General features: G+C 45.1%; 1 protein-coding gene across 2 annotated transcripts; it reads left to right on the top strand.

The window, feature by feature from the left end:
- Positions 1-667: 667 nt before the first annotated feature.
- On the top strand, positions 668-24,352 carry MPZL3 (myelin protein zero like 3). Of its 2 annotated transcripts, XM_043579471.1 has the most exons (6): positions 668-809; positions 9,992-10,158; positions 13,378-13,588; positions 15,647-15,812; positions 17,614-17,677; positions 21,492-24,352. In XM_043579471.1, the coding sequence occupies exons 1-6, from the start codon at positions 737-739 to the stop codon at positions 21,516-21,518; spliced, it is 708 nt and encodes a 235-aa protein (XP_043435406.1). In that variant the 5' UTR covers positions 668-736; the 3' UTR covers positions 21,519-24,352. The 2 variants fall into 2 exon arrangements, with proteins under 2 accessions (XP_043435406.1, XP_043435407.1); XM_043579472.1 differs by lacking the exons at positions 17,614-17,677; positions 21,492-24,352 and adding an exon at positions 15,926-16,628 and having other exon boundaries at positions 674-809.
- The last annotated feature ends 1,285 nt before the right edge of the window (positions 24,353-25,637 follow it).

The following is a 25,637-nucleotide window of genomic DNA, read 5'->3' as shown; positions in this document are numbered from 1 at the left end:
TTTTGTTCTTCTCTTGATTTCATTAAACACGCAGATTCCAGGAGAATAGGTTGACCAACAATTGTAGCAGGGTACCATCCCGCCTCTTAGAAGAACGTGACACCATCGCAAAGCTTCCAGCACGGTGAAAACATTACTTTCTCACTTTTCCCACCCAAAGATACACAAATCCAGTTCCTTTCCCCCTCTATTACATGTTGTACTGATTTCATCATTGCCACTGTGAACGGCAGTTTAATAAACACCCAATTTACGTAGGCACTTAGCTGGCTTTCGAACAGCAACACATAAAAACCCAGGCACTAAAGACACTTGAGATACACATTTATCATGAAGGCCTAATACATATTTATTGACTGATGCTGTACGGTCTCCTAGATCTCTCCTAACCCAAACTCTAGAAACCTATTTAAAGGCCTCTGGAAGAGAGTCGGAGAATCGAGACTATTTAGTACTGCAGAATCCCACACAAATAAATTGTAATTTTTCCAAAGTCGGTGGCTTACTTCACCGTCAAGCAACAGGGAGTAATTAATTCTTACTCGAAACTTAAAAGAATCGCTTGTCGGAGCAAGTTTCAGGTGTGGCCCTGGAAGGATGCCACGTTCCTATGGCAACCTCGAATCGCCATTTGAAGCGTTCTCGCGACCTCCCGCCCTGACGTCACTTCCGGTATCACCTGTGTGGTTACCGGGAGCTGTAAACAAGGTGTGCAAGCATCCAGAGAGCTGTCGGGATGCAGCAGAGCGGAGCGGGTGGAGGCCGTGGCTGCGCTCTGCTCCCACTGCTGGGCGTCCTGCTCTTCCAGGGTGAGTGCGCCGGCTGGTTCCCCCAACTTCCGGCCGGGGGGTTAGGGAAGATGGTCGGTTTTCCGGTTCCGGTGTGTGGGGGGGTCTCAGGAAAGCCCCCCACATGGCTTCTAGCAATGCAGGAAATGTGAGGGTGTGGGGAGGCCGCTCTCTTCCAGTATTCGCCACCCACTGAGCAGCCTGTCAGTGCATTTCCTGAGCGCTGGGGACGACGGACCCTTTGCGTGACTCGCTTTGTATCGTGGTGCTGGCAAGACTTCATAGAACCACGGAGGGCTCTGGCTTCGGGGGCACCCCGTCCTATCCTGTGATGACTTATCAGCGGTTGACCCTGCTGTGGTTTTGTGGGCTGTGTGCCCTGATTAGGATGGGGCAGTTCTAGTGCTCAGTAGTTTGGCTCAGTAATTTGGGGACAGAGAGTGGTAACTGTTGGTACGTTTGTTTTTTGTAGGTGGTTGTCAGGGACTAGGAAGTAAATGGGCATTGGTCACAGAAGGGATGTGCTGTGATTTCGTTAACGCTGGAGAGGCGTTTGGTTGAGGAAAAGCCACTGCTGGAGCATTTTAACGACATTTTTAAACTACAAGAAAGGACATACATTTTCTGTTAACATCTTAATCTATTAACCAATATCAGAAGTGCAGTCTTCACGCTATGGCGCGTTCTAAGGATTTGGATACATTTTGCTTTGATGCAATTTTCAAATTGCATACATTTCAGCCCAACCTAATTGCCTTCGTTTTAGGGTGCCATTATGTCCTGCATTTGTGTGTGTGTGTGTGTGTGTGTGTGTGTGTGTGTGTGTCTTCTCAGGAAGTCGTATGTTAATAGATCAGAGTGAATTGTTAATTTCATAAAATTTCCCTGTGGTTAAGAGGGAATTTCTGAAGGGGGGCTTTAACATAAAGACATCAGTTCTAAATCTTAGCATGTAAGGCCAGGAAGTTTTTATTTATTTGATGACTAATATCCATGTTGCCAGCACACTCCTTGGTCCCTCCCAGCTCTCTGTGTCATCACAGGTGTCCAGTTTTTCAGCTAAATTATTTTGCAATATAATATGTAGACTGACCTACTGTAATCCTAGTTTCATCTCTCCCCATCCCCCAGATATTCAAAAGTTATCCTATTGAGAAAAAAAAATCTAGAAATGATGAATGGTTTCGCAAACTTGATGTCGTTTCACATAGAAAAGCATCCATCAATTATAGCAGACCAAATAATTCAAACTTCAAAGTTTGTGACCTGTATGTACTTGAGTTGATTTATCTTTGTCTTTTATTTTATTTTTTAATGTTTATTTATTTATTTTTGAGAGAGAGAGAAAGCAGGGGATGGGCAGAGAGAGAGAGAGAGAGAGAGGGAGACAGAGAATCCCAAGCAGTCTCTGCCCTGATAGCCCAGAGCCCCGGGAACCCCTGAACACTGAGATCATGACCTGAGCTGAAACCAAGAGTCAGATGCTTAACTGACTGAGCCATCCAGGTGTCCCTGTCTTTTGTTTTTAGAGCTGACTTTGGCTCAGGCCCTGATCTCTTGGTTTGGTTCGTGGGTTTGAGCCCCCGTGTGGGGGCTCCACGTGGAGCCTGCTTGGGATTCTCTCTCTCTCTTCCTCTCTGCCCCTCCACGCTCTGTCTCTCGCTGTCTCTCAAAATAAATAAGTTCAACATAGCTTTATTCAGATAGAATTCACATGCCATACAATTTACCCATTTAAAAGGTCCAATTGAGTGTTTTTTAGGGTGTTCACAGACTTGTGCAATCACCACCATAATCAACTTTAGAATGTTTTCATCACCCCAAAGAGAAACTCCATATGCATTAAGTCACTCCCCATTCCTCCCTTCCCCCGCCCAGGGGCAGACACCAATTTACTTTCTATTGCAATGATTTGCCTATTCTGGACATCTCACATAAATAGAATCATACAATATATATTCCTTTATGGCTAGGTTTTTTCACTTAGCATGTTTTCAAAGTTCACCCATTTTTTGGAATCTGTTTCACACCAGTGTTTATCTGCTTTTCCCCTTCAAAGATAGGACCCATTAAATGATTAGCTTGTTTGAATTCGCCAATTTGTAAACATTGTCCCGTTATATCAGTTGTCAAGTACGTGGAAACGATAGTTTAGGCAGCCTAGGGTTCTTACGCTTTTCTCCATTTAAGTGTGCACTTTTGTGAAGCAAACGTTGACAGCTTTGTATTCTGGGAAATTGAGTGCGTAAAACTTGGAGTTTTGTTTTGTCATATTTTTTTCTTTCCTTCTGTGCATAAAATTACATATGTTTCAGCGTGATATTCTTGTTTTCCTCCCAGATTAAAAAAAAAAAACTTGTTAATGGTTATATTTCTGTTGTTGGCTATTTTGACTTGGCAAGAATGCTTTTTTACTCAGGAGAAAATATAAATATCCCTAAATACATTGGGTTTAGGATGAAAATTTCCGAATGAATGTAACAGTGGATTATTTTATTTTATTTTATTTTATTTTATTTTATTTTATTTTATTTTTTGGGTAGAGATGAAAATTTCTGAATGAATGTAACAGTGGATTATTTTATTTTATTTTATTTTATTTTATTTTATTTTATTTTATTTTTTGGGTAGAGTAGACAAATTATTTTACATCTATTGATTGTAACATACTTTTAATTTTTAGAAACTAAATTTTTAGAAACTAATTTTTAGAAACTAAACATACCCGGGTAACTGGCACCTAAGTCAGGATTTAAAGTGTCACTGGTACTCCAGAAGCCTTCCTTATTCTGCCTTCTGGTCATTATCCCTTCTCCCTGCAAGGGAGAGACAGGTACATTAGTTTAGTTCATCCATGGATCTTACTTTTCTCTATATACTTAAGACCCACTTATCCAATTTTTAGATTTCAGTAAAGTGACTTTACATATTGATAACTTTGTGGTGAAATCATGCTAATGAACACAGAGTTAAGATATATTAACAAGAAATTGGTTGTTAGGTAGACCTATTAATGGGGTACTTACTCTAATTCAGTAACCAAAACTTGGCCAGAACTTGTAGATTTTATGCTTGTTTGGCAAGAATTTTTGTTTCATAAAAAGGAAACTGAGTTGATTTGGTTCAGTTGAATAGTACTGAGCATCCACAATGCCCTGGGTTCTGTTTTGATGAGCTCAGCCTCTATTGGAGAAGACAGACAAGCCAATAGATAATTTTAGAATCTGGTATTAAGAGAGAAATGTGCAAGAAACTGTGGGAGCACAGAAGAGATGCCCTTAATCAGCCATGAGGATACAGGGAAGACTTCCTGGATGTGCCACCGAAGTTCAATCTTGAAAGAAGTTGAGGGGCACCTGGGTGGCTCAGTGGGTTAAGCATCTGACTTTGGCTCAGGTCATGATCTCATGTTTCCTGAGTTCGAGCCCTCTGTGCTGTCAGTGCGGAGCCTGCTTCTGATCCTTTGTCCGCACTCCCCCTCCCCTGCTTCCCTGCCCCTCCCCTGATGATATTCTCTCTCTCTCTCTCTCTCTCTCTCTCTCTCTCTCTCTCCCCCCCCCCCAGCCCCAAATAAATAAATACACTTAAAAAAAGAAGAAGGAGGAGGAGAAGGAGAAGTAGTAGTTAGAGATAGGGAGTAAGTAAATTCCAGACAGAGAGAGGAACATGAATAAGGCATAGAGTCTTTAAATAACTTTCCAGCAAATTTTTTGAGACGTATACTTTGATTGGGTTAACTTAAATCACATGTGGAGTGTGTGTGTGTGTGTGTGTGTGTGTGTGTGTGTGTGACACAATCAGTGTGGAGATGGCTGGAGGGCTGGAGGGACATTAAGGAGATTCTGACTTATAACTGTAACTCACATATTTCTTCTTTGCTCTAAACCAGGGCCGGCAAACTTTTGTAAAAGGATAGAGGATAAATATTTTAGGCTTTGTGGGCCATAGGTCTCTGTTGCAACTGCTCACCTCGGCTTGAGTAGCGCAAAAGCAGCCCTAGACAATATCTAAATGAATAAATGTGGCTGTGTTCTAATAAAACTTTATTTACAAAGAGTCATCCTACGTTAGATTTGGCCAGTGGGCCATAGTTTGCTGACCCTCACCCTACACCAACTGTCCACTGACATTATCTCTTGGCTATCTCAAAGGCCCATTAAACTTATCCGACATCAAGCTAACGCTTTCTCCCCTTCCCTTCTCTAGTCTTTCCTGTGTCAGTGAATGGGTATCACCAAGTCAGAAACCTGGGAGTCCTCCTTGATACTCTGTTTCCCTAACATTCCACAACCAGTCTGCCACCAATTCTTACTGGCTTTACTTTGTAAGTATGGTCTTCCTGGGTCTTTCCATGTCCACTACCACCGTCTTAGTTCAAGCTTTATTTTTCACTTGGCTATTGGAGTAGTTTTCTAAGTAATCTCCTTATATTTACTCTTGACTCCTCCTCAGTGTCTTCCCTAGAGTGATCTTTTAAAAATGAAAACCTCATCATGTCTTTTTTTCACTCAGTCCCACATTTAACTGTTTTCCATGGCTTCCCACTACTCTAAGAATAAGGACCCAAATCTTTAAGGTTCTGTATGACCTGCTTACCACCCATCCACATCTCCCTTTCTCTCATGCTGTTTGCCTTCCTTTCGGTTCCTTGGCTGCCTGTGTTCCTACTTGGCACAGGACCTTTGCATATGTTGTATTCTCTACCGGGAATGCTCTCCCTCTCCTCACTTTGTCACCCTTCCTTCAGAGCTCAACTCAAAAAGCAACTTTTTCAGGGAAGCTTTCATTAACCACTCCCTGCTCCCCTACTGTAATAGGTGCATTTCTGCTACTCTCTTGGTCTTTGCTTCAGAGTACTCGCCAGGTTTTGTAATTACACGTTTGTCTTTGTGATTGATTTGATTGATATGTTGAACTTTTGATGTATTTTAAGCTCCAAAATAGGGAGCATATGTATTTTGCTCATGCTTAATTCCAGGCTCAGAGGGTGGCACACAAATGGATGCTCAATTACTATATGTTTGAAGAGTGAGTGAGTGAATAAGTGTATTGTCAAGAAAGCCTTGGGATGGAGAAGGTCTAGGAGCAAGCAGTCACCGCTTTAGAGAGATCCAATAAAATCAGGATAGGAGGACACCTATTGGAGTTTTTCCAGTTTTAGGACATGATGCTCTTTACCAGAAATGGTAGTGGCGTCTGGATTGTGCTATAGGGGTCCAGAAGTGAATGGGAAGGGGGGAAATGGAGATGCCAGGTGTATCCTACTCTTTCACAAACTTGGCTTAGAAACGAAAGAGAGGGCAGTAGCTGGTAACACATAGTATCATGGGGTTAAGGGAAGATCATTATTATTTTGTTTTATTGTTATTTGTCTACCCATTTTTAAGGATGGGAGAGACTTCTTTGTGTTGAAACGAAGAGGGGAGAAACTGAGCGGGGAGAGGGCCCTCCGGAAAGGAAGAGGTGGAAGATAGTAGAGAGGGTTTTTCTGCTGAAGCAGGGCTTGGAGGGGAGGGCTCCAAGGCAGGACCAAAGAGGATGGCCTTGCATAGGAAAAGGGACACCACACCCTTTCAGACTGAAAGTATGGGTGGGTGTAGATGCAGGAAAATGCGTGGCCGGGCAGTTTGTAAAGCCTCACGTTTCTTGAAAAAAGTAAGAGGAAACGTTTTCTTCTGAGAAAGAGGGATTTGGAGGTTGCATAGAGGATGGTGAGAATGGCAAAGGTGTGAGGAATCCGAAAGAGGAGCTGATCAAGGCTGCTGCCTTAAGGGCTCAGCTATGGGTGGAATCCATGAATTTCTCATGGTAACTATCTGTGCAGTTGTGTGATTTTTCTCCTTTACCGTACACCAGCCACAGCCTAGGAGGTCATCTCGGGCTGAGCTTTTCCTGAATGGGTGCACTGGAAAGAGAAGGGTGTAGAGGACTTAAGAATGTTGGAAATACTGTAAAAAAGGGGGAGCGGAAGAGACTGTGTGACTAATGAGCACACTTGGTTCCTATACTAGAATTTCTGGTGACCTGTCCACCTCTTTCTCTCAGTCTGTGTCTGCTCCCTTCCCTCTGAATTTTTGCCTTCAAGGTGCTCACGAACAGGGGAAAGAGTCTTTATAAATTGAGGGCAATCAACAGTATATGTACCTGAGGAGCATTATGTGCTATTTGTTATGAAAACAGTGAAGAAAGAACAGTCAACTGCACCCAGATGAATCTGGGAAGGCATCACAGAGGGGGCCGCTATTTGGACAGGGTCTTGAAGGTGTGTGAGCACCGTGGGGGTGGTGCACACAGGCAGGATTGGTAGGACTGGGGAGAGCCTTCCAGACAATGCCACATTCGAAGAGAGGCACAGGGGCGTGAAAGGACCTAGTAAATTTGGGAAATGGTGGATATTCTGGGCATGGTGGAGGGGATGGACGGGACGGGTAAGTGGGTGGAGTAGCAGAAGTTTGGGGCCAGGCTGTTCACTGTTTGGATTTTATTCTACAGCTCAAGAAGGAATTATTGAAAGTTTTTGAATGTTTGTGGTGTTCATTTAATAACAACAGCTAACATTTATTGGAAGATGCTATTTCAGACGCTATGCTAAGCATTTTTGTGTTATCTTATTTAATCTTACTAGATCCTAGCAGTGATCCAAGGAAGTAGGCCTTGTCGCTCTTCCATTTACCAAGTGAGGAAACTGAAGCTTGAGTAGGTTAGGCAACTGTGATCCAAATCTTACAGCTAGAAAGTAGCTGGGCTAGAACGGAGGTCCAGGTCTATCTAATTCTAAATCCATGCTTTTCAAATCTCTCGACTGTACTTACGTTTTAGGATAAAGGAGTAATATGGGGAGAGTGTAGATTATCCATCCATTTTCAGCTCCCAGTTAAAAAAAAAATTCTTTTTTACATTTATTTATTTTTGAGAGACAAAGGGAGACAGAGCGCGAGTGGGGGAGGGGCAGAGAGAGAGGGAGACACAGAATCCGGAGCAGGCTCCAGGCTCCGAGCTGTCAGCCCAGAGCCCGACGCGGGGCTCAAACCCACGAACCATGAGATCATGACGTGAGCCGAGGTTGGATGCTCAACTGACTGAGGTGCCCCTCCAGCTCCCAGTTTTTGAGCTTGTTCTTGAGTAATGAGTAAGGTGGATCGGGAGTGAGGGCTTAGGAGAGAGTAGGGGCTGAGGGATGAAGGCTTTTGGGGCAGAGGAACATCATTTGCAAAGTCATAGAAGGAACGACAGATCTAGCATGGCAAAGCCAGAGTGGATGCGATGGAGGAAACAGAAGTAATCCTTATCTTTGAGATGGGTCAGATCTCATTCGAGTTGTGAGCTCGGCCTTGGTCTCCTCCTTTTAAGAGGAATGCGAACAGACTAGATTATCTTGAGAAGAGCAAGAAAAATGATTCAAAGCAGACAGAGGTGAAGGCGTTGATGACTCATAGCTGGGTCTGTGACGGGCAGGGTTGAGAGAGTGTAGGCAGAACTGAAGAGGTGGCCGTAATAAGGTTGAAGCCATCTAACATGCACGGGGCGCTTATTCAGGGGTAGGCAGGCTTTCCAGTGTTACACCTATTTTCACTCATTTATTCCTCGCAGTGACCTACTGAGGCCAGCGCTGTTATTCTCATGCCCACCAGGGTGAGAAACTGAAGACTAAAGTAACTTGCTAAAACCACAGGGCCAGCAAGTAATTCAGCTGGGGTTTGCCTCGACCGGAGGGCCTGCTGGTTTTCAGATTGGTGTGTGGGTTCGCGCTCTTCTGAAACCTTGCTGCTCCGTTCCGCCTTTGGCCTGCCGAAAGAATCATGGCTTGTTGCAGTGGAGAAGGAAGCGGGGAAAACAAAGTGCGGGTGACTTTCCTAAAAAATGACTCTCTGGTGGAAGATAAATTTCTCCTCTGCGTTCGCTGAACGCGGAGGGGATTGGTCAGAGGAAAGCGGAAGCTCTTCCCGGGGGAACTGGGATGCCAGATTTGGATATCTGAGCCTGTTTTGGCAAGAGTTCAATCTCTGGAGGGTTTAGAAACGATATCTTATTTTTACATTTTTTTTTTTTAATTTTTTTTTTTTTAATTTTTTTTTTTTTCAACGTTTCTTTATTTTTGGGACAGAAAGAGACAGAGCATGAACGGGGGAGGGGCAGAGAGAGAGGGAGACACAGAATTGGAAACAGGCTCCAGGCTCTGAGCCATCAGCCCAGAGCCTGACGCGGGGCTCGAACTCACGGACCGCGAGATCGTGACCTGGCTGAAGTCGGCCGCTGAACCGACTGCGCCACCCAGGCGCCCCATTATTTTTACATTTTAAAATCTTGGTGTTTTTTTTTTTTTTTTTTAAACGTTTATTCATTCTTGAGGGTCAGAGAGAGACTGAGGGCGAACGGGGGAGGGGCAGAGAGAGAGGGAGACACAGACCCCGAAGCAGGCTCCAGGCTCTGAGCTGTGGGCACAGAGCCCAACACGGGGGCCCCAACTCATGAAGAGTGAGATCATGACCTGAGCCCAAGTCAGACGCTTACCCGACTGAGCCATCCAGGTGCCCCTTTATTTTTACATTTCAGAATGCATTAAATTGTTCTGTTTTCTTCCCCCATGATTTACGTTTAATGGATGTGGGATTCATTGACCGGAGGGAAGAATAAAATACAACCGGATAGAACCTCGGAGCAGCTTTCTAAAATTCTTTGAAACAAAATGCCCTATTCTTGTTTCCTGTTCTCATTTTGCTGGTGGTCGAGACAGCGGTAGCTTTGGGTTACAACTGTGCTGTACTTGGGGATAAGTCCCTTCAACCACAACAGCTGCCATAATTCCTGGCGGGGAGTGGGGGTGGGGCGGATGTGTGTGTGTCGAGGGGGAGTGAGTGGCGTTGCCTTTCAGCTGCTGTGGGCAGACCGACTTGTTTGTACTTCATTTGGCCACAGTCTGTCTTTGGAAAGATGCTGGTGTTCTAGATCTTTTAGGTTTTAGATGGTGTTTAGGTTTCAGGTTTTCACCCAAGCATTCGTGCTGTGACTGAATATCGCAAACTGACAAAAATACTCTCCTTGGTTAACGCAGATATCTGCTCCTTGGCCTTTTGGGCCTGCCTGACAAGAGATTTGTTACGCCGAGAGCCCTGAAAATGATAGTGTCTCCGCACTGTTCACTCACATCTGTATATCCCGCCCAGCCGCATACCTTTTAAATGTTTGGCCTTTGCTCTGATTAGGTGTTTACATCGCCCTTTCCTTGGAGATTAAAGCGGATGCGCATGTCCGGGGTTACGTTGGAGAGAAGATCAAGTTGAAATGCACCTTCAGGTCGACTTCATCTATCACTGACAAACTCACCATAGACTGGACGTACCGACCCCCCAGCAGCAGTCGTACTGAATCCGTGAGTATTTCCTCTTGAGGAAACTTCTTTGAGTCTTCTGTGGCCCACAGCTCTGGAGTCCTTTAACTCCAAGTCCCAGGCCCCCCTTAGACCTTCTCATCTTAGAATCAAAGATAAGCTTCTGTCCTATATGGCATCCATTTGGTCACGTACGGCTTTTTATTGTTCTATGGGAGGATTTTGTAAATACACTATATAGGAAAAAAAAAATTGCCAGAAACTCAGAGGAAATGTGGTTCACTTTTGTTTCCCGTTTGTTGTTTCTTTTTGCATGTTTTCCTAGCTTATTTTCAGATTCCAAGTACTACCACGAGTATCTCCAGGACTGCTGGCTAGAAAAAATTCTATCGGTCCCAGTCATAGACGACATCCTGTCTCATAAAGCTGCTCATTTCCTGTGGCATGAGGTTGTCTCAATGGGTGTATCTGTTTGTGTATCTGTTCTCAGTAGATTTATCTTGGCACCGTGTCCTAGCATGTAAACATCTGCACTGATTTATATAGTTCCCTTCAAAGGGGATGGTGGCACCTCGTGTTGATGACAGATGCTGTTGGTGACAGATGGCCTTGCAACGTTAGAAGCAATATACTTTATACACACATATAACACACATTTATGGCCCAGATCCCATTGTTGATGTCTAATTGGAGATTGCAATGCTATTAAAAAACCCTTTCTCTTTATGCTTCCAGCAGCATCCTTTGTTCAGGATAGATGCTATCGAGGATGCAAATGTCATAGCTGTATTTTCGAAAGTATCCCTAGTTTGTTTATACTGTGTTCTTCCCTGGGAAACTTTCTCTTTGATCTTAATATATAAGGTTTGGGTTTTGTTTCAGGACCCATTATTGAGAGCCACAGAGCTTGGAACCAGGTAGGGGGCTGCAGTGAAGGAAGCTAGGCTGTATTCCTGGTCCCTCTTCCTTAAAACAGTTCATTTTGTTTTGAGTTATCGGAAAACTATAGCTGGCCTTAGTTGGCTCTGCCTCCTTGGCCAAAAGCAGGACAGCGCAAGCAGTGGGAATCTTCTTGGGTCAGAAACCTTAAATGCAAATAGCAGTTCTCATATGGTGCTGTTTTTTCTGTGAGACTGATTAGAAAGCCAGCAAGCTCACCTGCATTGGAATCAGCGGACCTTTATTTATTTATTAAAAACGCTTATTTATTTATTTATTTGAGAGAGACCAAGTGCTAGTGGGGAAGGGGCAGAGAGGGAGGGAGACACAGAATCCGAAGCAGGCTCCAGGCTCTGAGCTGTCGGCACAGAGCCCGACGCGGGGCTCGAACTCACGAACCGTGAGATCCTGACCTGAGTCGAAGTCAGCCACTCAAACGACGACGGAGCCACCAGGCACCCCCTGGAATCAGTGGACTTTTAAAGCCCCGTTACATGACTTGCAGTCCAGGCCAAGTCAGTCAGGATTCTGTCTGAGTAATCGGTTAGCGAGTATTAGAGAGTCACCAGTTTAACGTGGAACTTACAGGTAGGATTAATCTTAGAGATACACGGCAGGATTTGTTTTGTCAGTGAGGAGCTTCAAGCCCTTTTACAGAGATGCTGATGATCAGTGGTCGGCATTCTTCACCTCCCTCTTTGTTTTCAAGATTTGATTTTTAAGTAATCTCTACACCCAAAGTGGGGCTCGAGATCAAGAGTCGCTGATCCACCGACCGAGCCCGCCGGGTGCTCCCTCCCTCCCTCCTGTCTCATGGGGCTCGTCACACACGTTATTATTTCTTCCTATCTGAATTTCCCCCTTAGACCGGAAGATTCATGACAGCAGGGACTGACTATGCCTGTTTGGCTCTCACCATATCCTTTTGCTTAACCCAGTGCCTAGCGCATAGTAGGGGTGCCGTAAATATTTGTCGAATGGATACATGGATAATGGAACTGAGAAGTGATTCAGCATCTTCTCCGGGAAGTTGCTCTTCAAAATTGGGCAATTGAGTGCTTGCAAATGGGAAGGTACCAAGTAAACAGATAAAGAGGAACGTTGAAACGTTGCATAAGAGAGAAAGATCATATTGTACTGTAGTACTTGCCTGGCCCACCACCAGACATATACTGAGGTGCTTTTGGTGACAAAGTGTCTGATAATTGATCTGAAGCAACGTCGTTTTGATTCAACAGACATTCATTGAGTACTGATCATGTATTTGACTTGGGGTGGGTTTGTATTAATTGCCAAGATAACTTGAGAGACGCTTGACTATATCATAAGAGAATATTTGAGAATGAACAAGTACCTTCCCTTGCCCACTTACTAGCTGTGTGCCTTTGAGTAGCTCGCTTGGTTTTTGGGCTTGTTTCCCTTTCTATAAATTTGGAATAGTTGTACCAGCCCCATGGATAGTTCACCGTTGTTATGACACTCAAGTGAGTAAATCTATGGGAATCATTTGCAAACCATAAGGTGGTATACAAATAATTAGCTGTGACTTTAGAGTAGGGTTTCCCTGGGGTGCCTGGGTGGCTCAGTCGGTTAAGCGTCCGACTTTGGCTCAGGTCATGATCTCACGGTTCGCGAGTTCGAGCCCTGCGTCGGGCTCTGTGCCGACAGCTCAGAGCCTGGAGCCTGCCTTGGATTCTGTGTCTCCCTCTCTCTCTGCTCCTCCCCTGCTCATACTCTCTCTCTCTGTCTCAAAAAAAAAAAAAAAAAAAAAAAAAGTTATAAAAAAAAAAAAAGAAGGGTTTCTCAGCTTTGGTACTACTGACATTTTGCGCTGGATAATTCTTTGTTGTGGGGGCCTACCTGGCACACTGTAGGATTTTTATCAGTATCCCTTGACCTCCACCCACTAGATGCCAGTGGCAGTCTCCCCACCTGTGACAACCAAAAATGTCTCCAGATATTGCCAGATGTCTCCTGGAGGCCCCAATTGCCCCCACCCAGTTGAGAACTACTGCCTTAGGACTCAGGGAGAATTTGGAAGAGCTTCGAGAGTTAGGATTCTGGGACTCTTTTGTCAGGCCTTTTCCTGATAAGTTGTATTAACTTGTCTTTTAGCCTATAGGAGGGAGGTGAACGAAACATGAAAATAAAAAAATAAAAATAAAAAAATAGGATGGAGGTGAACAAAACATAAAAAAAAAAAAAAGTCCAACCGAGAAAACCCATCATGCATTTGCATTTTGTTTTGGACCTACTGAGCTTTACATTGTCACTGCAGTTTGGAAATGAACTTTCTTTCCTTCTGGTGTTTGCTTTTCTTAGATTTTTCATTATCAGTCTTTCCAGTATCCAACCACAGCAGGCACATTTCGGGATCGAATTTCCTGGGCTGGAGATGTGTACAGAGGGGATGCGTCTATAAGCATCAGCAACCCTACCCTCAAGGACAATGGGACATTCAGCTGTGCCGTGAAGAATCCCCCAGACGTGCACCACAACATTCCCGTGACAGAGCTAACAGTCACAGAGAGGGGTAAGCTAACTGCCGCCAACCTGCTGCGGGGCTTTGTGCCTCCTGTGGCGCTTGCCCGGGTGGTCAGGGACAAGCTAAACTACCTGTCTTTGTGAGCCAGTCAGTCAGTGGGGACTTCTGCCATGCTAATTGTCTCTTAGGATGAATTTCTTAATCTTTACTTTGCAATCTGCAGCTGTCATTCAATTGTTGTTCTAGTTTCCCCGTGAATCTCTTTTATTTTAACTTCAGGTGACCAGAGGTCTTGTGGGATGCATGGCAAACCCCTCCGTAAAGGGGGGCTTGTTACCTGTGTGCAAGATAGGTCATTTGATTTCCCTAGTCCGTTTGCGCCCTCAGTTGTGAGGCCGTGTTCTTGCCCGTGTCTTGAAAGGGTGCCCCCTCTAACGAGGGGGGCAGCATACTTCTTTTATGTTGGAAAGGGCAGCAGTTTCCTTTTGGTGTGAAACCCAAGGAAAGTAGGTTAAGGACTGACCTTTTTTTTTTCTGACATTATTCCCTGGTGACTCCTGAGTGGCTATTCTAATCCTCAGTTGGATTGGAGCCAAAGACCTAGAGATACAGAACGGCACTGTGGTTCGTTATGGATGGCCTATCATTTCACAGGTCTTTCTCAAGTCTGTCTGTCTGTCTCCCTTCCTTTCCCTTCTCCCTCTCTTTCTTTAAAAAAAAAAAAAAATTTTTTTTTTTAACATTTATTCATTTTTGAGAGACAGAGCATGAGCTGGGGAGGGGCAGAGAGAGAGAGAGAGAGACAGACACAGAATCCGAAGCAGGTTCCAGGCTCTGAGCTGTCAGCACAGAGCCCAGCGCAGGACTCGAACCCACAAACTGTGAGATTGTGACCTGAGTCCAAGTCGGATGCTTAAGGGACTGAGCCACCCATGCGCCCCTCTCCTTTCTTTTGTTAAGATGGTAACTCAAGGTTTAGGGGCGCCTGGGTGGCTCAGTCGGCTGAGCGCCCGACTTCAGCTCAGGTCATGATCTCGCGGTCCGTGAGTTCGAGCCCCGCGTCGGGCTCGGGGCTGATGGCTCAGAGCCTGGAGCCTGCTTCCGATTCTGTGTCTCCCTCTCTCTCTGCCCCTCCCCCGTTCATGCTCTGTCTCTCTCTGTCTCAAAAATAGATAAACTTTAAAAACAGAAAATTAAAAAAAAAAAAAAAAAAAGATGGTAACTCAGGTTTCAAAGATCCAGTCACACTCATGCTGCTGGCTGCAGTAGAAAGTAGTATAGTGTTTTTGGAAGACAGTTTGGTAGTATGAGTCTGTGTGCCCCTCGATCCAGGAACGCCATGTAAAATTTTATCTTAAAGAAATAGAGGCAGATATGAAGATTTACGTACAAAGATGATCATCATAAAGTAACTTGTAGGTTCAAGGACTTGGAAACAATTTGAATGTCTAGCATTGCAATCCTGGTTCAACAAATGACTCAGTGTGCTAGAATACTATACTGCCGTTAAAAAATAACACCCAGAAGGAATTTTTAATGACCCGAGAAACATTTATTATATGGTACCTAAAAGAGGGGTCTGGAAACAGTCTGTAAAATATGATCCATCCTTCTAAAAATGTGCACTCTCCTCCCTACCTGCAGACCCTTACCCACGTACTCCAAGAAAGCACTGGACGGGTAGATACCAATGCGTTAATCCTAGGGAGTGGGACCGTGGCTACGTTTTTATTCTTTTTGTCCCTTTGTGTACTTTCTACCCCCTTCTACCATGAATTTATTCCTGTTGTGATCAGAAGAAATACAAGAGCAGGGGCACCTGGGTGGCTCAGTTGGTTGAGCGCCCGACTTCGGCTCAGGTCACGATCTCGCGGTTCGTGGGTTTGGGCCCCGCGTGGGGTCCTGTGCTGACAGCTCCGAGCCCGGAGCCCGCTTCCGATTCTGCGTCTCCCTCTCTCTCTCTGCCTGTCCGTGTCTCAAAAATAAATAAACATTAAAAAAAAAAAAAAAAAGAAATACACGAGCAAAAGTAAAAGCTTTCTCATGTCAAAGGAGGCCCTTTTGCGCGTCCCGCCCTCTCACCTTCCCTTTCCCCCCCCCATCTAGGGTTTGGCATCATGCTCTCCTCCGTGGCCCTCCTCTCCGTCCTTGTCTTCGTCCCCTCAGCCGTGGTGGTTGTCCTGCTGCTGGTGAGGATGGGGAGGAAATCAGCTGGGCTGAAGAAGAGGAACAAGTCTGGCTACAAGAAGTCGTCTATTGAGGTGTCAGATGAGTAAGTCCGGCTGGAGCCCTGAGCAGCCTGTCCCTTTCTTCTTCGGAGCTGTGCTTTGTGGACAGAACCCAGAGATCTTTGTGGACAGAATCCACACCTTTCCTTCTTCCCAGGCCAAGTTTAGTTCTGCCGAGGAGTCCCAGAGGGAAGGTTGGAGGTGAAACTGGTGGATATTAATTCGGAGAGAGAGGTGGAGGGGTGAACAGTATGGTCCTACTCTCTCCTTCGGAAATCAGATTAGACTCTGCTATGGTTCTGCGTACACATCCCCAAGGAGATCACATTCTTTCCAACTTGCCAGGAAATTCCAACAAGTCGGTTATTTTTCCCTTCTTGTTTCGACACCAAGCTGATGTCTCCCGGCAGAAAATGCCTAAGCAGTGAGGAAGGCCTTGAGAATAATAGCCTTAGACGGCAAAAACCGATTTAAAGCAGCAAGATCTGTTCTTGGTCGGCAGATGCTCTGAGGGGCTAATGGGATTGTGATTATCCAATCACATTTATGAAACGTCATGTTGCCAGTGAGCAGGCATGATCCAGTATTTTCTCTAAGAATAAATCCACTAAAAAAAAAGGTGACAGAGTCTGCATGAAAACCCTTCCCATTCTCCATTGTCTATACCAGGGGTTCCTAACGTTGGGAGGGAACGCTTACCTGGGGAGGGTCTAAAATGTTCTCTGTGTGTGTGTGTGTGTGTGTGTGTGTGTGTGTGCAGGCACGTGCATGCGTGTGCATTATTTCACGGGAGAGAGAGGGCCCTTTCCAAGGAATCTGTGGGCCCGCTAAAAAGGTAATGAGCTCTTGGTAGAAATACTAAAATGTCTATTTCTTTTTAAAAAAAATTTTTTTTTTCGACGTTTATTTATTTTTGGGACAGAGAGAGACAGAGCATGAACGGGGGAGGGGCAGAGAGAGAGGGAGACACAGAATCGGAAACAGGCTCCAGGCTCTGAGCCATCAGCCCAGAGCCCGGCGCGGGGCTCAAACTCCCAGACCACGAGATCGTGACCTGGCCGAAGTCGGACGCTTAACCGACTGCGCCACCCAGGCGCCCCTAAAATGTCTATTTCTAAGCACAATGTAACAAGCCTCCTCCTTTGGTCACATTGTTTCCTGACATTTCTTCTCTTTCACTCCAGCTATCAGCTGCATTGAGCTTATTTGCTTCTCTGAACCCTCAAGTCTTTTTTTTTCCCCCACATGCTTTTCTCTCACTTGGAATCCTCCCCTTCCCTCTCTTGTTTGCCTGGAAAACTCTTCCTTGTCCTACAAGAAGACCCAGATGAAGTGTCTCCTTCTCGTGAGTGTCCCTGAGTCGTCCCCCTCCCCCCCCCCACCCCGGAGAGTAGGCCACTCCCTCCTCTTTGCTGCCATAGCAGTTTGACCTTAAGGACTGAAACATTTTATTACATCGTGTCATAAAGTACTCATTAAGTTTCAACAGGTTTCACACACCCATGAGATTGTGAGCTCTTTAAGGGGCAGTGTTTTATTTATGTCTGTACCCCCAGCTCAGCACAATGGCTCATCCGTGGTGGCTCATACATTCGTTTCTAAATGAACGATTGGGAACAACCCCTATTTATTGGGCACTTCCTATGTGTCAGGCACTGTGGGACGTGTTTTACATGTGGTTATTTTTTATCCCAGAGCTTAAGTCACCTGCCTAGTCACCCTGCTAGTAAGTGGCAGAACTGGAATTTAAAACGCCACCTGTCTGACTTCAACAGCGGCGTGCTTAACTGCTCTACTGTGCCGAGGACAGTCATTGTTCAGATCTGGTTTGTCCTTTTTCTCCAGCACTGACCAGGAGGAGGCGGACGACTGCATGGCGAGGCTTTGTGTTCGTTGCGCCGAGTGCCTGGTAAGCCCGTGCCATTTCTTGGTTTGCTCTTCACGCTCCTTCTTCCTGCTGACTTACGGGGACCCTTGCTCCCAGAGGCAGCAGAGGATGCTTGGATAGATCCAAGGCAAGGTCTTCCCTTAAAGCGTTTCGGTCTCAGGGGACCCCTACTGATTCTTTTTTTTTTTTTTTTTTAAGTAGGCTCCATGCTCAGTGCAGGGCCTAACACGGGGTTTGACCTCACAGCCCTGAGATCAATACCTGAACTGAGATCAAGAGTTGGATGCTTAACCGAGGGAGCCACTCAGGCGCCCCGACCCCTGCTGATTCTAACCATTATTTTGTTCTCTGTCTCATGGGCATAGAGTGATGTCCTCAGGTTAGGGAAGGGACCGTGTAGAACTGTGTCAACTGACAGCGAACACCCTGAAAGATGGGTGCCTTAAGCCACCGGGTCACACTAGCAGATTTTGTCTGGTCGGACTCAGAGTCCTGAATTGAACTTTCCTGCTGTGTGTCAGTTTTTCCCCCGGGGAATCAGCGCGATACAACCTTTTGGGTGACTTGTGGCTTCGTCAATAGGAAGTACCCCTGTCGGAAGGCCAGAGTTTTGATTTAAATTTCAAAAGGCTGTCACCCCTCGCCTTTTAAGCTCTTGCCGTGATTGGTTGGCTCGTGCGGCTGTCCCAGGGTCCTAGGAGGAAAGACTCTCTGATGTGGTGCAATTGGAAACAGGTCAAAAGCAACTTACGATCTAATATGAAATATACCTGTCATTGCCGGGTTTAAGCTGGAGTTCTCTTTGTACTCATCGCCAAGCTCAGCCCTTGGCCAGATGACCGCAGCGTTCTTTTGTTCCTCTCGTTTTCAGACTTGAGTGTGATGGGTAAGGCGAGGGACAGTGCCAGTGAGGAGGACCTAGTTATAACCCTTCGGGGTTTGAGTACTTTGATGACACAAAGTAAGAGGGTTCTCATCCAGCTTTCAGATATTAGTTCATTCAGCAGTTATTTAGTGAGCCTCTGACATGTGCCAGATAGGATTCTGGGTACTTAGGAAGCACGAGTGAACAATACTGACAAAAATCTCTGCCCTCAAATAACTTACATTCTTTTCCATGCCTAGAAACGCTCATTCTCGGGGAGCCTGGCTGGCTCAGTCTGTAGAGCACGGGACTCTTAATCACGGGGTTGTGGTTTCAAGCCCCACATTGGTGTAGAGATTACTTAAAAAACAAGAAAGGAAAGAAAGAAAGATAACTCCAAGACACAACTGAAATGTCACTTTCTCATAAATTGGGGTACAAACAGTAACTAATGAAATCTTTTAAAAATAAGTGAACATATGTTATATCAGATGGTCCTCAATGCTATAGAGAAAAATAAAATAGGGAAGGGAGACGGGATGGTTGGAAGGCGGTATGATATTACATAGGGTGGCCAGGGATATCATCATCACTAAAATGATATTTGAGCAGACACCTAAAAGAAGCAGATAGGAAGCCATATAGCTGTTCTGGAGGAGCATTTTGGGCAGAAGAAATGGTAGGTGCAAAGGCTTTAAGGGGGGTGGGCATGATTGGCATGTTCTAGGAATAGCCAGGAAGGCAGCGTGGCAGAAACAAAGCAAGCAAGGTGAAGAATTGTATTCATTGGTATCAGAGAGAGAATGCTCAATCTTATAGAACATTGCAGGTGATGGGAATGATCTGGGCGTTTATTCTTAATGAAATGGGATGCGCTAGAGGTTTTTGAGAAGAGCAGAACCGTGAACTGATGTCTGTTTGCAAAAGGTCATCCCGGCTTCTATATTGACAAGAGGTAGGACCATGGTCAGGGGACCCTGACAGTCAGAAAGCCCAGCTAAGAGACCTTAGCAATGATGCAGGTGAGAGAAGATGGTACTGGTTTGAACCAGGGTGGTAAGAAGTGGTTGTGTTCTGATTATAGTTTGAAGGTGAAGCCAGAAGGATTTATATACATATTTCATGTATATGGGAAAGAATGAGGAGTCAGGGATACTTCATTCCCTGGTTCTTGACTTTAGCAACTGGTGGAATAGATAGAAAAGGTAGATTAGATGTAGACCAGAGCCCTGGAGCTCTCCAAGATGGATAGACTTGGCAAAGGAAGAAGAATTGGTAGAGGAGTCTGAGAAGGAATGTCCAGCGAGCTAGGAGAAAACCAGGAGGGTTTGCTATCCTGGGAGCCCAGTGAAGCTTGAGTTTCAGGGAAAAGAAAGTGATCAGCTGTGTCAGTTGCTGCTGAGGCAGGTCAAGTAAAATGAGAGCTGAGGGTTGATTACTGGCCGGTCTGGTGGTGTGGGGGCCGTTGGTGACCTCGGCAGAAGCAGCTTCCGCGGGGTTGGCGGGGAAGAAAGCCCGACCGGGGCAAGGTCAAGAAAGAACACGACGAGAGACATTGGCGACAGTGGGTGTAAGCAGCTCTTGCAAGGAGTTTTGCTGTGAAGAGGTGCAGAGAAAGAGGGCAATAGGTAGCAGGGAGATGTGTTTCAAGGGTTACCTTTCTGTTGAAGATGAGAGAAATTACGGCACGTGTGTATGTGATGGGAACGATTCAGTAGAAAAGGGAAAAATGCTGCTGCAGGAGGGAGAGAGGAGGTTGCTGGGGTAACTCCAGGATGCAGTGGACAAGCGGGGATGCTGGCCTTAAATAAAGGCGGGGAGAGCAGACCCATAAGAATAGTAAGGAAGACCACACAGTTGGGCCCCGATGCAGGGGAGTGGGCACACACGGTGATGGGAGCTTGCGAAGCTTCCCTGCCGACTACTCTATTCCCAATGTGGGGAGAAAGCAAGGTCGTCAGCTGACAACAAAGTGAGGAGTAGGTGCTGGAGGTGCTGGAGGGAGGTTTGGGGAAGGAGGGAAGGCTATGGAACAGTAATCCAGGAAAACGAATGGCCTAGAGAAATGTGGTCTGCCAGGTAGTTCTAATGGGCCACTTGAGGTTAGAGGTAATGACTACAAATGTAAATAATAAGAGTGAGGGGCGCCTGGGTGGCTCAGGGGCTAAGGGTCCGACTTGAGCTCAGGTCATGATCTTGCTGTTCGTGAGTTCGAGCCCTGCGTGGGGCTCTATGCTGACAGCTCAGAGCCTGGAGCCTGCTTCGGATTCTGTGTCTCCCTGTCTCTCTGTCCCTCCCCCGCCCACATTCTGTCTCTCTCTCTGAAAAATAAGTAAGCATTAAAAAAATATATATATATGTTTAAAAATAAACAATAAGAGTAAGAATGAAAATAATGGTACCAGTAGCCAATCTTTAACAGCACTGACAGTGTTAGGCACAGGGCTAAGTGATTTCCATACATTGTCTCATTCAATTCTCATAGCCTTTCTATGAGGTGTCTATGAGTATTTTTATAACCCCCATTTTACAAATAAGGAAACTGAGGCTTAGAGACCGTTAAATAACTTTAAAGTTCACACAGCCAGCAAGGGGCGGAGCTGGGGTTGGTGCTCAGAGAAACCCAGAAGCCGCAACTCCTCACTATAGTCCCTCGTGTTCTGCTGCAGACAGGCGCCTTTTCCTGCGTGTTGAGGTTTTAAAGAATACCCGCCACGGAAAAGGGAACCACTAGGGTCTCAAGACAGAAATTAGCCCCAAAGACACGAAATATGTTGAAGTCCTGTGACATTTCATGGGGATGTAGGTGTGTCGATGACGTTAATTTCACCGTTAATGTCGCCCCACGCTGAGCTCCATCCGAGGGGGTCCTAGAATGTGGTCTTCGTCTAAGGTCTGAACTATACCTGGTATGGTGTCAGTGGCATTATACTTCATATAAACACCACAGCTGCTTTTCTTTCCCTCCAGGATTCAGACTATGAAGAGACATATTGATGAAAGGCTTCATGATGTAAGAAGAGTCACCTGATAGAAAATATCCCGTCCCACTGGCAGCTAAAGCCTCTCAGAGAATTGAAGCTGCTTGGATCGCTGTGCCGGAGGATTCTGGAAGCCATCCGTAGAGACGTTAGGAACCATTTATTTATTGAACAACTGTTCTTTTTATATTTATGAACTGTTCAAGAACTCCCAGAAGAAACTCCTACCTACCCCTTCTAATAACTTATGCTCTAATTGAATGAAGGAATTCTCTTCCTGAATAGAAAGAAACTTTTTGTTTTTGCCTTTGCCCTTGAACGTGTTACGTGCTTTCTTCTGGTTACTTGAGGGAAAATCCTGAATGTTGGCCACACCGCTGAGGCCAAAATATTTTTAAAAAATGAAATGGAGCTTGTAGTGTCCAGATGTGCGGCGAGACGAGATGTTTGGGATAAGTATTCTTTGGCATTTGCTCCGTGAATGTTTTCAGCTGCGGATCAGCGCACAGCATGTACTCCTTGGTTTAATGACATCATCCGTTGTGTTTGGGTGACTCGGAACTCTAATTTCCATAGAGTCGGTAGGGCCCGGAGCCCATGGTTTGCTTTGACTGGGCTTTTAAAGTATTAAAGTGTCGTCAGTGTCCAATTAAGGAAAGGAACGGTGACGTAGAGGGATCCCTTTCTTTTGTGTTGCTAGGTGCAGCTTCGAAAGGTTTTTTTTTTTTTTTTTTGTGGGGAAATGTATAGAATATCAGTTATTTGCAAGGAAATCATCTTTTTTTTTTTTTTTTTAACAAATGCCACTCCAGAGTTCAAATGTTGGATTTACTTTAACGAGGCTTATGTTTATCGGAAATCATCTTTTGACCTTTGTTATTCTTCAGAACTTTTTTGAGTTCTAAAATGCGCCAAATATGAGTGAACCAAGGTATTTGCAAACTGTTTTTGTTTATGTCGTATTTGACATAAGGAAGTGAGGTCTATACTTCTCTATAGTCTATACTTCTCATTTCTATTCTCTCAGTACCTTATATCAGCTTCCTCCATTTTCCTGCAGCAACTGATTTCAAATTTTAATTTACGTGGGATTTTCTACAAGCCACTAAGTAATACGTGTGACATGTCCAGAAGGGCTGATAGTATAGTCCTCTGTAAAAGAGCGATAGAGTTCACTTCTCGATTATGAGAGACAAAAATTATCCTCCCTCCTCCCGTCTTTGTTTTTTGTTTTGTTTTGTTTTGTTTTCCCATGGTTCTTCACTAGGTGGCTAGGGAGGTTTCCATATTATAGCCTAATACGCCCCATGTGTTACACAAAAAATCACTTTGCCCAGATTTATGTTTAAAATTTTGGGTCATTAGTTCTGGAAGTCATCAGTAAAGCCTTTAAGAATTATGCTATGGGTTTGGCCTGGCCTCTTTTGTTAATCTAGTCCATACATAAGAGAGTCTGGTTCATTAACAGATATTACGATTTACCTCTGGTCACGTAAGGAAGTGAAAGAGGCAAAGACACATTGACTGTTTATTTCCAGTGGTTGAGCCTCAGAGTCTTGGGCTGTTTGTCAAGTATATGGTTGTCTGGGGCCAGCCTGGTGACAGACACTCTGACACCACAGCAGAGAGGGGAAAACATATTTGAGCAACAAGAGTAAATAATTTGGGTTCTGGGAGATTTGAAGATAGAGACCCAATTGTGGGGTAGACTTTTTGTGGGTCTGAGAAAGAGATGATGTGACAGGAACCCAGTTAAAACCGCATTTCATGAATTGAGGAACCGGGTTTGTCTGGGGTTTCTTGTAATTTCCTTTCAGGTGTGTTATGAGGATTAATCCAGTTGTAGTAAGCTTGTCACTGTAGGTAAAGGGTGCTGTGTGACCACTTGGTCATGTTATTTTGTAGCCTCGATCGTGATTTGAACAAGTCCCTTTCTTTTTAAGTGACCGAACAACAGCATCCTTCGTGGTAAGAGAGTAGACTGGGGATTTAGTCGTCTCCGTGGGTTTATGGTCGCACCAGTCATAAGGCTTCTGTCAGCGTTCTTCTTTATCTCTTACATTGAGGTCTGGGTTACAGCCTTCCCCCCACCCCCAAAAGGAGCAAAAAGCAGTTCCTTTTTTTTTAAAGATGGAAGAAAGATAACTTTTTTTTTAAACGTACTCTTTTTAGTAACTTCTAAGGTGCTATTCTCCCTCTCTCTTGTTTTCTTTTCGCTGCTCTGTATGCAGAACACATCGAATGAAGACCAGCCTTGTCTAGAGAGGGAATTGAATTCTGAAAGCTTCAGAGGGGGTTAAAAGCCTTTCAGAATTTTTCTTTGGCTGCCGGAGGCTTTCCTCGTGGCTACACTATCTTACAAGTTTTGTGCATTGAGCTCTCAATTCCGTTATCGAATGTGAATTTATGAAATGCTTTGTGTTTCCCACGGGTCCCCTTGCCCCAGGCTTCGTGGAGAAGGTACTAGGTCTCCGCAACTCCCAAATCGTGCGCTGGCGTTTCAAGAGGGAACGTTGAATGTTCCTGTTTAAGGAGAATGTTTGGAGGCCAAATCCTCCATCTGAACCTTCTGTCGTGTCACTCAGTTACGGTTCTAAAAGGGAGCCGGGAAGACCCCCCGGAGAGCGGACCAAGACTGTCATTTAATTGCACAACAGAAGAGGCAGCCCCATTCGTTCGATTCCTGCGTTGGACTGTTGTTAACCGCTGCATTTCACAGCGTTTTTGTTTTGTTTTGTTTTGTTTTGTTTTGCGGGAGAGTGTGCACTGTTGGGCCATGTGCACGGACGTTGTAACTCTTGATATCTTTACCACATCACAGTTAATAAACTGCTTTGCACTTTCTGGCTACTTTCTGGTGTGTATCGACCTGTAAAATGGGAGCTGTCATGTGAAAGGGGAGGAGGTTGTGGTTTTCAGCCTCAAGCAGCCATTCGAGTCTAAGCTTTACCCCTGCAAGACCCTGCACGGATTCAGTGGGGTGCTGGAGCCGGTTCACCCAGCAAGAGCTGATCGTTAAATTTTTAGGAATTTTGCAAACTGATTGTTAAACCATTGGTGGCTTGAAATAGGCTGTGGTGGGTGTTTATGTAAGTTGCTGGCTTACCAGTACACTATTGCTCAAGAACCATGTAGCATAGGGGCGCCTGGGTGGCTCAGTCAGTTAAGCCTCTGACTTCGGCTCAGGTCATGATCTCCTGGTTCATGAGTTTGAGCCCCTCATCGGGCTCTGTGCTGACAGCATGGAGCCTGGAGCCTGCTTTGGATTCTGTGTCTCCCTCTCTCTCTGCCCCTTCCCTGCTCACACTCTGTCTCTCTCTCTCTCTCTCAAAAATAAATAAACATAAAAAAAAAAGAACAGTGTAGCATAGTCCTTGAGAGGAGCAAGTATTCAACAACTTTTCAAATGATACAGGACAAGTTCCAAAAAACCATGATGGCCATGTGTAGGTAGGTCAAGCCAGCCCAAGCAAGGTTGAAGGTGTGCACAACTGAGAACACTTATTTTGAAGTGGCAACTTATTTTTTTTTAAAAATTTTAAACATTTATTTATTTTTGAGAGAGAGAGAGAGAGACAGAGCACAAACGGGGGAAGGGCAGAGAGAGAGGGAGACACAGAATCCCAAGCAGGCTCCAGGCTCTGAGCTGTCAGCACAGTGTCCGATGCAGGGCTTGAACCCACGAATCATATCATGACCTGAGCCGAAGTCGAACGCTTAACCGACTGAGTCACCCAGGCACCGCTGGAGTGGTGACTTAAAAGCAAAAGATAGTTTGAAGCGAAGAAGCTTTGAGTTCTTATCTACGATGTCCAAATCACTCAAGGGGTTCTCTGGGGGAATAAAATGCTACTTGCATTCTGGAAATGCTGATATCACATGGTCAGAGGACACCAACATGGTAAGCTGGAGGACTGAGCAGGCTTCTCTTTGGAAGCAGGGATTGGGTGATTGCCTGGCTACATTGCACCTATGTGTTGAGAGAAGAAAATAAAAGAGGTTGCTGTAATTTTCCTTTTATTATCTTATTTTATTTTTAAATTGTAGATAAAGCAAGCATAGGAGAGGGGCAGAGGGAGAGAGAGAGAGAGAGATTGAGAGAGAGAGAGAGAAAGAGAGAGAGAATCTAAAGCAG

The sequence above is a fragment of the Prionailurus bengalensis genome, chromosome D1 (genome assembly GCF_016509475.1).
Source record: "Prionailurus bengalensis isolate Pbe53 chromosome D1, Fcat_Pben_1.1_paternal_pri, whole genome shotgun sequence".
Lineage (NCBI taxonomy): Eukaryota > Metazoa > Chordata > Mammalia > Carnivora > Felidae > Prionailurus > Prionailurus bengalensis.
This window is presented reverse-complemented; position numbering and strand designations above follow the sequence as displayed.